A 14,547-nucleotide genomic window follows, 5' to 3' on the forward strand; every position below is an offset into this window, starting at 1 on the left:
CAGCATCCATTCCCCAAGCTAATGCTGGGTGAAGGAGTGAAAGACTGATAACAGAGGGTTAAAGACGTATGTAAAGAGATGTATGTAGAGTCTGATCCCAGCTGTGTGCAAGGTTGGAGTGGGAAAATAGGTCATTCCTCATTCTGGCCTTTAAAAGAAGCCATGAAAAGAGGTCCCACATGGAGAAATAGTGCTCCCTTTGGTGTTTGCTTTTTGAGGCAGCAGCATGAAACCTTATGAAATGTTAATACTCTCAAGCTGCTGGAACTTCCCTTCAGTTGCTCTGAGCCCTGAGAAACCAGTGTGGAGACTGGCTGAACTCAATTTCTTCCTCAGAAATTGTCCCCAGTTACAATTTTCTAAAGCCACATCTGCACAAAAACGAATCTTTGCGTAGACATCAAGGTGTGCAGGACTTTCTGGTTGCTCTGCTTCTGCATGGACTTGCCCCATTGCACACCTGGAACGTGGGAAGGCTGAGACCACCCTGTCCAGTCCATGCACAGCGGGTTTGCATTTATCCTGCAAAGAGCAGGATCTGGCTCTGCAGACTCTTCGTTGTGAGTGGAGAAAGCCAGAAGCAGATGCTTGGAAATAGTGGTTTCACTCTAGTTGGAGGTACAGACAGATTGCCTCAAATGAAAAGGGATCTAGATAGCTGCAAAGGTCAGTTCATTTTACAAGTTTTGATTTTCTTCTCAGTTCCTTGCATTTATTTGTGTTGCAGACACTCTTCTCTTGAAGACATTTATATAGCAGAAAATCTACAGAGAATTCTTGTTCATCTGCACAGAAATTAATCATACTATTTAAATAATTTTGTGAAATAGCAGTAGCCTTGTTCTTGTGTATGGATCAAGTCTTATCATTCAAGGTCTTGCCTATGTTTACCAGTGATTAAATGACAAGGTAGTCACTTGTATTCAGCAAAAAATCTGGGCACAAAGTAGCACAGATCAACTTTGTTTTGAGGATGGAAAAGTCCATTGCCTAAAATGGCAGTATCTACAGTCACTTGGCTGGTGAGAGACATACTGTCCTTCAGAGACAGCAAAAGAGCAGCGAAGAGCAGCCCTTGATCATCTCCCCCTCAGTCCCTTATTATTCCAACCCCACATCTTTCTAGTACTGATGCCCAACCTGACTGGAAGCATGGGCACCAAAAGCCATTCAGTTTGCAGACATGGTAGGGGATTCTTGTACCTTTTCCTTCTTCCACTTTTCCCTCCAATATAGAAGCTGTGTAGTTTTCTCTCTCTCCCTGCTCTCTCCTCCAGGGATCCCAGTTCAAATTGGTATTTTGAGAGTGAAAGAAACTTTCATTTGCATCTTCAGCCTAAATTTACCTATGGCTTCTTCCTTTCAAATGCCGTTCTCCTTTTCTGGTGTTCCCTGAGGCCAATCCCATCCACTCTTTCTTTTCATTAGACTAGACTGTTCAAGCTTGTTTATTGTCTTCTGTAAGAAGTTAGGACAGAAATTGGAGCCGGCTACTCTCTTTAAATTATAGACTTGTTAGGACAGATCAAGCCTAATGCAATAGAGTTACATATAATTCCATTTACCTGGGTGGGACATATATATTGCCAATCCCAGGCTGTTTCTGGATTGCTTGGAAGATCGTGGTGCACCATGAACTGAGCTCCATGAATGTGCTTTAGCTGCCTGCACTGCTCTGCAGCAGGACAGACCTTTGAGGAGCAGGAGTGTGCCCAGCTCATCCCTAAATGGCACTGCCCAAATGGCAGGGCCATGGACATGACCATCCTCCAGACGTGTTTTGACTTTGTTCCATACATTCAATGTCTTTTTTTTTTTTTCATCTTTTGGGTTTTGGGGTTTTGGTTGGGGGTTTTTTGGTTTGTTTTTAGTTTGTTTGTTTGAGGTTTTTGATTTCATTTAGTGGCTTTTTGCCAGGCTGGAAAGCTGGCAACATGAACTCATTTTTTTATATTGGTCTCATTCATTTTTTTCTTTTTGTAATCAAAACATATCAACAGTGTATTCCACACTGAGAACACCTGACAGACGTCAGCTGTAATAACCCTCCAGTCAATAAAACCTTTTAAAGATCATTAGAGGGAATGCAAAGAATGGGTTGCAATGTGAGGGGTCACTGAAAGTACTTTTATCAATTATGTCAGTTAATTGTCCAGTATCCTAATAATAAAGCTGCTTCTCTTCCTTAAGATTGGTTTTGTGTAGGAGAAAAATTCTGAAGTTAGCTTCATTGAAGGACTTAGTAGGAAATGGGATTGCATCACCTTAGTCTCCCAGGGACAGATCTTCCTCTGTAACATCAGAACGAATCTTCCTCAAGTCCAACAAAGTCTGTGGATTTACTCTGACTTTGCACTGCTCAAAATAAATGAAGACTAAACTCCACTTCTTGAATTTCATGTGCGGCTCAGCAATCTACTGCAATTACTTGCAATCTGAACGGGCCAAATCCTTCCTTCAGATATACCCAGAGCGACTTTAGCAGGCTGGGATAGATGCAGTTCTGCAGAAAGAGATCTGCCTGCCACGCTTTGCAAGCCTGAGTGCACCAGCTCAGGGAACCTCTAAGTGCTGATGAATGGCTGCAGAGCAGTTATGTATGGATTTTTTTTTTCCCCAAGAGAAGCACTCAGCAAAGGCTTGATCTTCAATCTGTGCGCAGAGAGAGGGATTTGAGTGTGAACCATCCCAAAACAGAAATCACCCACACACCTGCAGGGCTTGCTTAAATATATGCCAGGAACCAGTCAGCTAAAACTGGCTGTGAGGGAGAGTCAAATTAGCGGTAAATTGCAGGCTTCGAAATGCTCATGTGAACAGCTAGAAAACAAGAATCTCTCCTTGGGAGATTGTGTCTTGGGGTTAGATCAAAGCCTACTGCTGCGATATGACTTCCAAAGCTGTGAAAGAGACTTTCCCCTTTTGCATAATAGTCCTAACACTGTGCAGGGCACTTGTGCAGATCTTCTCTCCTTCTCCACACAAGACAGACAGAAAAGGTCTGAAGATGTAAAAATTGTGTGCTTACTTGCTCTTGTAAATATTATTTATCACCTGATCACTAGTTTTGTTTGGCCAAGACTGAAGTACTCAAAGGTCTCTAGGGAAAGAATGGCCTTTTCTGATTCACAAAATACTTTTTATTTATTTTTGTAAGGAAGAAAAGGGGCAATGAAGCTTGAGGAAGGAGAGCTCCATCAAATGTCCAAAACTGAAAATAATCCAGTATACATAGTCCTTCCAAATGCTGCAAGTAGTATCATCCAAGTTACCTATAAAACTCTCTAGTTTGGAAGAGTAAGTAAAGAAAAAATCACATATTGGGGTAATAAGTAATAAACACTGGGACAAGACAGTTTGTCTTTTAGATGCTGGACTATCTAACTTACTAGAGAGGAGATGGAAATATGGGCAATGTAAGAGCCTTGGGAGACTGGGAGTACTGAACGTTGGTCCATGACAAACACTGAGCAGTAGTGAATGTGTTGCTGAAAGTTGTCCAGATGGAGCTGTGTTTTATTATAACTGTAAAACATTTACCTTGTACGTGAAAGGTAGTTGAGCCAGTAACCTCTTTCTACAAATAATGAGTAGTATGCTGCCTTTTTTCTAGACAGATAAATGGTCCACATATATGGCCGTTAACTAATTTAATAGAGAAAAAACAAGGTTTCAGAGAATTTTCATCATTAGAATTTCTTCTTTGATTTCTGTCTTTAGATTATCAAGTAGAATATATCTGGACTAATTTTTTTTGTCCTTCTAAGACAGTTAAAGGGGAGAAGTTGGAATGTGATTCTTCCCGTGGCTCTGAAAACTCTCACCAGACAAGTGTCCTTTTTCAACATGAGCCCCATATGTCTGAGCCATAGCACCAGCCTGGCCAGCAAGGCTCATTGTGGGTGGCTGCACACAAATTTGATGGCTGTGTCCCTGAAAGCAACTGTTATCAGTGCACTGAGCTCCTCTAGCAGGAGTCCTGTTCACAAACCAGTCTTAAAAGCAAGTTCACTTCTCCCACCAGTTTCTATTGTGGGAACTGATTTGCCTCTGATGACTGATGGCCAGCATGAAGCAAATGGCTGTTTGATGAACACCCCCAGTACTGAGATGTAAACAGCCTCCATTCATGTTCTTTATATTCTTATAAACATGCAAGTTATGCGGATTGATGGTCTAGTAATTGAATAACATTACAAAATTTATTCTTCCAGTCCTACCCTGTATCTGCTAAATAAGGATGTTTTTGAAGTGTGACTAGAGCCCACACATCATCTTGTCTGGGCTTCCAGCAGTGAAGTCTATCTGAGAGCTCTAAACATAGCTGCCACAAGTACTGCTAGCATCCTAGTCCAGGAGATGAAGCTGAGTGAAAATATGCTTAATAGATATTTACCTTGTTTCTTGGACAACTTTTTGTAACCCAAGAAGATGCCACTGCAGTTTGATCTCTACTGGTAAATAAGTAGCTTGGATATTTCTGCTGTGCACTGAGGACTCATAGGATAGACCAATCCTATGAAGTAAACGGGTGTCTTGTATGAGACCCAGTTTTATTGAAAAACATTTTTTATGTGTCGATAGCTAATGAAATATTCATCATTATGGAGAAGAGCTTTGAAATCATTGCACTTATAAGCAAAACAGCTCTCTGATTTACCTCCTCCTTTCAGCTGCTTTTGCTGGTGGGGCAGCTCCCCAGCTGCTTATCCTTGCACAGCCCTGTGCTGTGATGTGCACCAGTGGGGCTGCCCAGAGAGCTTGGTAGCAGCTTTGTTATGGGTAGGAGCTTTCTTGAGGTGAAAGTGCTGTGAGAGGAGAGACAAGTTCTTTGTGCGCTATTAAAGGCAACTTCCCAAGAGGAGCTGAAAACACAAAAGGATTTTTTGCATGGGTACCTTGTGCCAACATTGGCATGGGTACAGTTGTGCTAAGACAGTACAGAGACGCCTCATAGCTTTCACCATTGGTAAAATCTCTGTCAGTTGATACTGATACCCATACAACACAATCTTTCAGATATATATATATAGAGAGAGATGTATTTTTGTAGATGGCTTTTACAATTTTGTACCACTGCTCGGGGAAGAGTGAAGTTTCACTTTGATCTTCTGAGCATTGGGCATCTCCTTGAACAACACACACTAAAAAAACAGTCTTTCCTCCTCTAACTGTATTTGAAAAGAAGAATGACACTCTATTCCCATTTCATAAGAAATAGGATATGTGTTTCCTCAGGGAATAATCCAGGGCAGCAAATCCCAAGTCGAGACAGGTGTCTCCTGGCAGTGCTGAGTCGGGTATGGGAACCCCAGAAGGAGATGAATTTGAGATCCTGTCATCTCTCTGCTGCCAGCCCAAGGTCACCCCCTCCTAGCTTGACTGGGTTTCCCCAGGGCCCAGCCTTCCCAGATACTGGCCATGATGCACTGGCACTCAACAGAGGCATTGCTATGGAGGTAGGCCACAGCAAACAGGTTTGCAATGCTCAGACTTGCCTTATGAAATCAGGTTTTATTCTTAGCTCTCATCCCTTTCAAGCATGAAGCAGCTGCAAGTGTATGAGTTGTGGATTGCACAGTGACTTTTAAACTCTGTTGCAGTTTACTGTTCTGGACAAAACTTAAATTCCCATTTCTAAGTGGTCTTATTCTCCTCAAAGCTTCAGTAAGCCTATAATGAGGCATAATAAAGTCCTGATTAAATTAATAGTTTGCTCTGCTCTTCCTTGATTTCATCTGAATAGTCACCTATAGAGATTTTCTTAAGTATATACAAGTGGGACATGAGGTGAAGCCCTCCCCTAATACTCTACCACACAACTGCCTTACTGACTCCCTGCCAAATTTATACCAGTAGCCAAAGCTGGCAAGAAGAGTTTTGTCAAATATACTGAGTTTTGTGGCTAGACATAATAAAGAGCCAAAAATTATGTTTCCTCTAGGACATTTTCTGAATACAGAACATACAAATTATGTTTGAATGTGCATCATTACATTGACCCTTACACAGGACTCTGCAAAGGATTGGTACAAGCCAGTATGACAAGCCAGTATGAAATTCTTTGATAAATAAGGTTTATAATGTGATCAGAACCTCCTCTGAAATTTAAGCTTGATATGTGAAATACACTATTAAATTAATGTTTCGTGCTTTCTTGGTTTTAGGACTCATGCAAGTTAATGCATGTGTGGTGATGAGGTCAATATGGAGTCTGAGGCATCATTTCAGGCATGTACTAAGCTGTACAGAATTGCACGGCCCTTTCATTCACAGATGTTTGGCATGAAGAACACACCAATTTGTTTGCTAAACATCCAAGCACAATGTATAGCAAATCATACTGTAAAACAATGCAAACCACTTATTAGCAAACAGCCTGTTTCGCCTGCCACCAAGTGAGTATGTCACAGATATGAATAGTTCCCTACTCATTCCCTTACTAATTTGAAACATCCCTTTGACCAGTGAAGAGCAACCCTGGAATGGAAATGCATAAATGCGTGGCCATAGCTCATCCTCTTAAAGGGAGCTTGGAGTATTACACATTGGAAGATCATGCATAGTCTACCTTATTAGGCAGAAAATAGGATAAAGGGGTTCCCCTTGATGTGTAAGAGGAAAATTTGCATGCTTGGATCTCAACAGTCAACGAAATTTGGAATAAAAAAGAGCTAGTGGCACACAGAGAGCCATGCCCTAATGCAAGAGGGCACTTGAAAAATCTCAACAGGCCAAAATGACCTTGCATATCTAAATACATAGGTCGGTTCTAATCATGGTGTCAAGTGCATGCAAGTGTGCCAAGTCAATGATTTAAATAGTGTAACTTGGTCAAGTTTGACCCCAAATCCATTCCTGATGTGAATTTGGAAACAAATTGAGTGAAGGAGTTAAACAGAGCAGTCTCCAAGCCTGAACTTTTGCATCTGACAGTAGTCTTTTCATTGAGACAAGAAATAGCTGCTCTGTTTTGCTAGCACTAACCCTGAGCAATTGATAAGGCAGAAGAAGAATCTTGATAAAATCTCCATTCCCCTATTTGCAGGTTCTGAAAAAATACCCTTCCAATGCATGCAAGTGCCAGTGGTGTCATACTCCTGGCAACCTCTCCAGGGAAAGAGCAAATGGCAGCTCTCAGGGAAGAGCAACTGAAGAAAAAAAAAAGAAAAAAGAAAAGAAAGAAAAGAAAAAAAAAACACAGGGAGGAAAGTAAAAATGTTTCAGGAGAACTGAACCAGTCTGTCTTAAAATCACTTCTAGAAAAGAGAAATATGTAGATAAAAATGAGAGGAATACATTTTTTAGCATAAAGAAAGAAGAGGAAGATTAGACAGGGTAAAAGAAAATGGAACTGGAGAGGTGCAGAGAGAGAGACCAAAGAAAGAAGGGGTAAGCAGGAGACAAACAGCAATTAGAAGGGGCCAAAATGTCTTCATTTTTTGATAATTGATAGGTTCGGAACTAGGGGAAAAGCAAAAGGAAAGTATTTTTGAAAGCAGCAAAGAAGTTTAGATAGCCACAGAAATTTTCCTGCCCAGAAAAAAATTAAGTGTTGCCATCAAATTCTTCATCCCTTTTGTCAAGGATGTGGCAGGGTGCTTTACAATGTCACAAAAGACAGAGCCACAGGACCTTATGTCAGATGCAGACAGGCACTGCATGTTAAGGACTGAAAAACAGTTCATAAAACCCTTAGTCTCAACAACTCTTAGTCCTCCCTTGCCTTCCATTTCCATTCTGGAATCATGGCTAATATTAACAAGTTTTAACTCTAACCAGCTAAAGAGAGGCATAAAATAACACAATCAGAAGTATTGTCTTTGAAATAACAAGCAAAGAAGTTTATCTTCTTGTAATCATTCTCCATAAATCTTTTATTAATACTTTGCTGAAATTAAATGTCATTAACTGTCATTAATTGCTGTTTGTTTTTTTAAACATTGTCAAGAACAATAGCACAGACAGACTGTTTTATTACATGTATCTGGTCCTCTTTTTGCCCTCAGAAGCACCTTAAACTCAAGGCCCTAATGTCTGCAATATCTGTGTGGAAAGCACAAAGCTTTTTCACAGAATCACAAAATATGCAAAGTTGGAAAGGACCCACAAGGATCATCAAGTCCAACTCCTGGCCCTGCACAGGACCATCCCCAAGGGTCACATCATGTGCCTGAGAGCATTGTCCAAATGCTTCTTGAACTCTGTCAGGCTTGGTGCTGTCACCACTTCCCTGGGGAGCCTGTTCCAGTGCCCAACCACCCTCTATCTGAAGAACCTCTTTCTAATATCCAACCTAAACCTCCCCTGACACAACCTGACACAACCTCCCCTGACCCTGTGATCCTGTCACTGGTCACCATAGAGAAATGATCAGTGCTTGCTTCTCCTCTTCCCCTCACAAGGAAGTTGTAACTGCAATGAGGTCTCACCTTAGTCTTCTCTTCTCCAGGCTGAACACACCAAGTGCCCTCAGCTGCTCCTCATACAGCTTCCCCTCAAGGCCCTTCACCATCTTCATTGCCCTCCTTTAGACACTCCTTAATAGCTTTATGTCTGTCTTATTTTGTGGTGACCAAAACTGCACACAGTATTCAAAGTGAGGCCGCCCCAGTGCAGAGCAGAGTGGGACAATCCCCTCCCTCGACCAGCTGTTGATGCTTTGCCTGATGCCCAGAGAATGCAGAGAAAAACAAATGCCTTGGGCACAAAGCATCTGACTTATTTTGGGTTTCTACTTTAAGCTGTTCTGAACTATGTTTTATTAGTACCTGTTTTTCTCCATTGACTGTGAAGATTGTCAGGTCACCACAGGTGTACGTATCTGTGCTGGTCAGATGAGTCTACTCTTAGTGACCGAACACAGTGTGGTTTTATGGGTTTTATGGTGAGTTGGGTCCTAGGTGGACACAACTGGTCATCATCCCAGTTTGAATGATGTAACACTTTGAGGAGGAAGGCCAGGACTGCTCCGAGGCAGAGCCCAACCAGCATCCCAGCCTCTCTTCCAGAGATAGAGGTGATGGTGGAGGACACTCCTTCCAGCAGCCTTCATCTCATGTAACAGGTACACCTGTATCTATTACAGGTATCCAAATTAGCATGGGCACACCAATAGCACATCATGAGACCTCAGGATCAGACCTCTCGCCCTCCAGGTGGATCATGATGCTTGACAAATTTTAACTACTGATTTGGTCTGTGTTCAGAAAGGGAAAAAGAGATAGGAAAAGTTCAGCATTGTGATGTACCTTACATGTCCTCGCTTTCAATCTATATTGACAAAGAAGATGTTTATCTCTGTTCTTTCTTTTCTCCCCACCCTACCTATACATCACCGAACCTGGGATCACTCAAGGAAACCAATGAGAAAAGAAGAGAACGGAACCAGTCGGTCGGAATATGCAATGACCTCCTCCCAGAACAACAAAACAGTTGATAACAATGCGGTCGTATAATCCCTGAAACCCCGCCAAGGGCGCAGGAGGTGGTAAACTTTCAAAGCACACACATGGAGTATGCAAGGTGGGTGAAATAAGGCAACGAAGGGAGCTGTGTGGCCAAGGACTTCATTTCAGAAACAGCGCACACATCAGTGATCCAGAAGGGAAAAGCAGGCTGCTCTCCAGGCTTGCTGCTTCTCCAAGGGAGGATAAACTCACCCACCTGGGCTGCCCGGAGAAAAGGCCTCACAAAGGCATAAGCATTGCATGCTGCATCTCATGAAAGCGATGTTGCAATGCCTCCCGCTTTTCTTCTTCCTCTCTTCCCCCTTACTTTTATGTTTGTATTGAGTATCCACAAAAAGCTGCTGAAGTAGGACCTTTTGAGGAGAGAGTGATCTACCAGAGTGGTGGCAGCTTTTCATAAATGGGTCAGAGGGAGGTGTCTCCCTTTATATGGGAGGACACCTCCCTCTATATGGTGGGAGGTGTTACCTACATGCTTCTCCAGCCTGTGCAGTTTTGTACGCTAATAATTCATTCTTAGCATTCTTATTATTTCATTATTAAAAGGGGAACAAAGGTTTTTGTTAAGCCATCAAGGAAAATTTGCATGAACTTGTGACTTGTCCCAGGAAATTTATCCGCAGTCTGGTGACTATGCAATTTCCACGGCTGAAGACTTTTCAGGCAAAAGAAATCAAAATGTAAGATTTTAGCAATTATCATTGCTATTGAAAGAGAGATGTTATTACGAGGTACTTTGAACGTTATTACTTCATAATCAGACTCTTTTTTTTTTCATCACATTTAAATTTTATCTTTAAAAATGTCCTTTCTTTGCAAAATTCTACACATTTCTCTGTGTTTGCATCACATTGATTCCCCAGGAAAACTCCTACAGGGAAGATATTGTTTACATCTTGGCGTATTTGGGCGGGATTGTGTTGAAAGGACTAGCAGCCCTTTGAAGTCCTCTTCATTCACTGGTTAGTGTTGTTTTCTTAAAGTGTTAAGTCTCCTGAACTGACCTACTGAGGACATTGCAGGTCTGGCTTGGAGGACCACTTTTGAGGGTCCAGTAAGCTGGTTGTGCCCACGTTAACTCAGTCTCTGCCTCTCCTGAGCCGAGAATGCTGATTATGCCAAATTCAGTGTAATAGCTTAGTATACGTTCCGTGAGGTGGATTGCAGACTATTTAAAGCAAGGCTGAATCTACCCAAATTCATTTCATGTAGGATCTCAGGTTAGACTCAGTAAATAACCCTTAGGATAAAGGTGATGAGACTAGTTGAGATGCTGGTCTTTCCCCACCTCCTGAAAACTTTTCTTCATGTCATACCTCCATGTGTATGTCTCCGTTTATCTCTGTGCTGAAAGTAGTGATGCAGTCAAAGACAAATTTACACCCTGGCTTCCTGTCCAGACATAAAGCTTCAATACCACTGGGTCTCCGCATCTATGAGTAACTCCCAGGTATCAACCCAGTCTCTGGGATGTGGCTGTGCTCTGGCTGTTATGTCCCTCGGAACTGCAGCACACCAGTTTTATATAAGGATGTGCCTGAACTGCAGAAATCAGACCTTGATTTGAATGTGTTCCTGCCTGCAGTTGGTCTATTACTGGGATGCAGAGTTTGGCCTGATGGTAGAGGAAGACAATGTTCTGCAGACCTTCCCCAAAAGAAGCTCTAGGACGTTCAAATCAGCAGTTTCAGCTCAGGCCCATCTGTAGCTTTCTATTACCTGTTGAACAATAGGGTGTATGTAAATATAAGTATCTTTTCAATGATAAAATGAAATGCTGCTATATACTGCTCTTGAGAAATTTATGGATTTATTCATTTAGCTTTTTAGTCTGTCATCACTATGTAGAAGTTTAACCACGTAAAATTATTTTTAAAAGCTAGATCTTCTTGGGAAGTGAATGCAATTACAAAAGTGAAAGGGAATAAGTAACCCTTTGCCCAAGAGTACGATCATTCCCAGACACAGTCATTTTGTGTGCTTGCACAAGACAGAGTGATATGTTCTTAGATCCAAAGTGGGATTAAAATGACAGGATTTACACTTTGAGTCTAGTATCCCAAATGATGATTGCCTAAAGCACTTAGCTCCTAAATACTATAATAATAATATTACAAGTATATTTCTAGAATATTTTTTAAGCTATAACATTTATTTTGATGTAGTTACCTATGTTTGCCTTTCTTTCTTTACTCCACTTGTTTCAGCCTAAATGTGAAAATGTGGCATAGTTTGAGACTGGTTGCATGTGTCTCTGAGAGTATAAAGTATGAATGCAGATAAGTTTAGCATGACACAGGCTCAGGATTAGCACTTTCTCCTAAAGGTTGTTGGTTTTATTTTATTCCTAATTCAGCTTTAAAGGCATGTTCTGTAAGGTGAAAATCACAACAAGTCCATCAAAATGCATCTGTTTTTGCAAGAAAGAGATGGTCACTAGACACTGTCTGATTTTCATTGATGTAAATGGTAAAATGTCCTCACTAGAGAAGACCCTGGTGCATGACACAACCCACAAGCAAACCCCCCCAGGCCTCCTGAGGACTCCTTAGGAGAACATAAACATTAAAAACTTCATGGAGAGCGGGGAGGCGGGGCATTGCAAGATGTACTACATGCGGACTAGGATCTGTTTTCAACTCTGCCACTGAATCTGCTCTTTACTAGCAAGTAATTTTGCCTCTCTGTGCCTCAATTTACCCATCTGTATAATCAAGATAAAAGTATGTACCAGCTCTGTGGCAGTATTTTGAGAGATATAGATGTAGCTTATTTGCATAGGCAGATATACACTATCGTTATATGCAACATGCTGATAAATGTATTTGGGCACATAATCACCATAATAGTTCTTGGAAGAGACATTTTCTTTGTGCTTTTCTAATGCATTGGCCACAGAAGAGCAGCAGCAGACAGCCCGAGAGCTGCTCCTCTGCTTGCCCAGATACTTTGCTCTCAGCCCTCACACCATGGCACAGCAAGGAGAGGTGGGAAATCTTCCATGAGGTAGTTTTGCCTTTAGATTCCTGCCTGGATACAGTTGACTACACTGCACTGAAATTTAAAGTGATATTCAGAAGTGCTTAGAAAAGTATACTGGAAGCAGATATAAGTCTTCAGAAAAGAAAGGCTAGAAAGGCATTGTCTCTCAGGAGTGAATTCAGAAGCCTGCTGATGTGGTATGAGCTTGTGTTTAACACTCTACAGACTACTTGCAAAGCTTTTATGAGAGGCTTCTATGCTTCCTTATTGTACTATAATTAAATACAAAAGGAAAGGATGGATAAGCCTGATGGATAAGCGCTTCACTAAGCAGTGATCCTGGGTCTGGGGAACTGGCAATCTAATATGCAGCTTTAAAAGCATTTTGAGTTCCTTTTTAGCCACCAAAGCATCAGGGATAGAAAGGTCCTTCATAGCTCCATTCACAAAATAGCTGGATCCCCAGCAGATGCAAAGGTGACCAGTTTCTACACAGAAGTTACCTGTTCTGCTCTGACCACCACCAGACAGACTGAGCAAACTGCTGTGCTCAGTCTGAGGGAGAGCAGCCACTCAAAATCTCTTCTCAAGGATCACCATTAGCGGGGAGTGCACTTTAAGGGCCTGAGCTGTTGAGTTTCCTTGTTCCTCAGCAGCATCAGGAAGGTGGAGCTGCCACCCTTCCTGACCCACACCCAACTCAGCGGTGTGCCTGGGAAAGCATCTCTGCCTTGGACAGATGCTGCAAAAACAGACATGGAAGGAAAGAGGAAAGTTCTACTAAGTATAAGATATAAATATACTGAGATATATATATATCTATACAGAGACCTAATTGTCCGGTCTTGCATGCCATATGGTCACAGCATGTGAAGAAAGTGTGGGCATCCTGCTCCAACCAGGTCATGACCATAGACACTGCCAAGCAATGGAGAATCAGGCCTATGGTAGATATGTATTTACAATACTCCTTGCACCTGTACAAACAAAAATATATTATTTTAAACTGCAACATAGTGTGTTTAAATCAATGCATGAATGTAAATATTCTAAGATCTGCCTTCTTGACTGTGTACCACATGTACAGATGAAAACGAATATTGTTTATAGGAAATCTGTATCAGTGGTTAAATGACTAAAGAGAAAAAAAATATCACAATTAATGTTGTCATGTTTCTCAAACAAGCCATTAATATATATTTAGTATTTAAGGATATTGCTCAATAAGTATGTTCCGTACCAAAAACTGTGTTGCATATACAGATTGTGCAGTACCCTATTTTAAAAAGCCACCATAATTAATTTTTATTTTAAATAAAAATGTACTTGTAAAAAGTCTCCTGTGTCCTGTCAGTTATGTAGTTGAGAGCAGTCTACATGTTGAAGGGAGGAATGGCTGCAGTGCCTCTTCAGCACTCTTTTATTGCCCAAATTCACCCTGCTTGCATGAACACTTTCTGTTATGGTTTTGGAGAAGCTTGGGGCTGCTGCTTGTGCGTGTGTCCAGCCAGGTTCTGGTTCTGTCTCACCTAAACCTGCAGTTTAATCCCAGATATGTGCACTGCTGGTGCTGTGTAAGCAAAGGAATCACACTCAGACATTCTTGCAGCCCCACAAAGTTCATGAAATCCTTTCTCTTTATGCTGAGAGGCTAGAAGTTTCCCTAACATAGTCTGGTTTTAGACTTATTTCTTTGTCTTTCACATAACACTACATACCTTTATTTATTTTGGTGCAAGAGATAATATGCATCATTTTATATTCTAACTCCCTGGGTGGGCTTCACCCTCCCTTTTCCATGCAAGAACAAAAGCCAGTTATGGACCAGTCCTTCAGCAGACCAACACTGACACAGAGTAATTAAACCTGTGTCCTTTTGCTGGTATTCACCCCTCCCTGTTCAGAGCACACCCTGTGTGAGGTTCTCTGAAGCCAAGGGGCTGCCACAACCTGAACCGCTCCTTCACAGTGGGGTCTTCCTTCCCCAGCCACAGAAGGAGGCTGAAGTAATTCCCCAGGGACTGCCAGGTACCTGACTGAGGTCAGTTGAACACCAGCCACGGGATGGGAGGATTTTATTATAAATCAGGAGGCA

The 14,547-nt window shown here is 41.7% G+C and overlaps 1 protein-coding gene across 3 annotated transcripts in view; it reads left to right on the top strand.

Moving 5' to 3' along the window:
* The window catches only part of PRIMA1 (proline rich membrane anchor 1), a 55,002-nt gene extending 41,215 nt beyond the window's left edge, over window positions 1-13,787 (top strand). For 2 of the 3 annotated variants that reach the window (XM_017813921.1, XM_017813920.1), the window contains one exon: window positions 9,359-13,787. In XM_017813921.1, coding sequence (XP_017669410.1) covers window positions 9,359-9,458 — 100 coding nt within the window. In that variant the 3' untranslated portion in view covers window positions 9,459-13,787. Of the gene's footprint in view, window positions 1-6,167; window positions 7,129-9,358 lie in introns of those variants that run through there. The other variant, XM_017813922.1, reaches the window with a different exon arrangement.
* Window positions 13,788-14,547: the final 760 nt, after the last annotated feature.

This window comes from Lepidothrix coronata, unplaced genomic scaffold (genome assembly GCF_001604755.1).
Source record: "Lepidothrix coronata isolate B3197 unplaced genomic scaffold, Lepidothrix_coronata-1.0 Scaffold43, whole genome shotgun sequence".
Taxonomy (NCBI): Eukaryota; Metazoa; Chordata; class Aves; order Passeriformes; family Pipridae; genus Lepidothrix; species Lepidothrix coronata.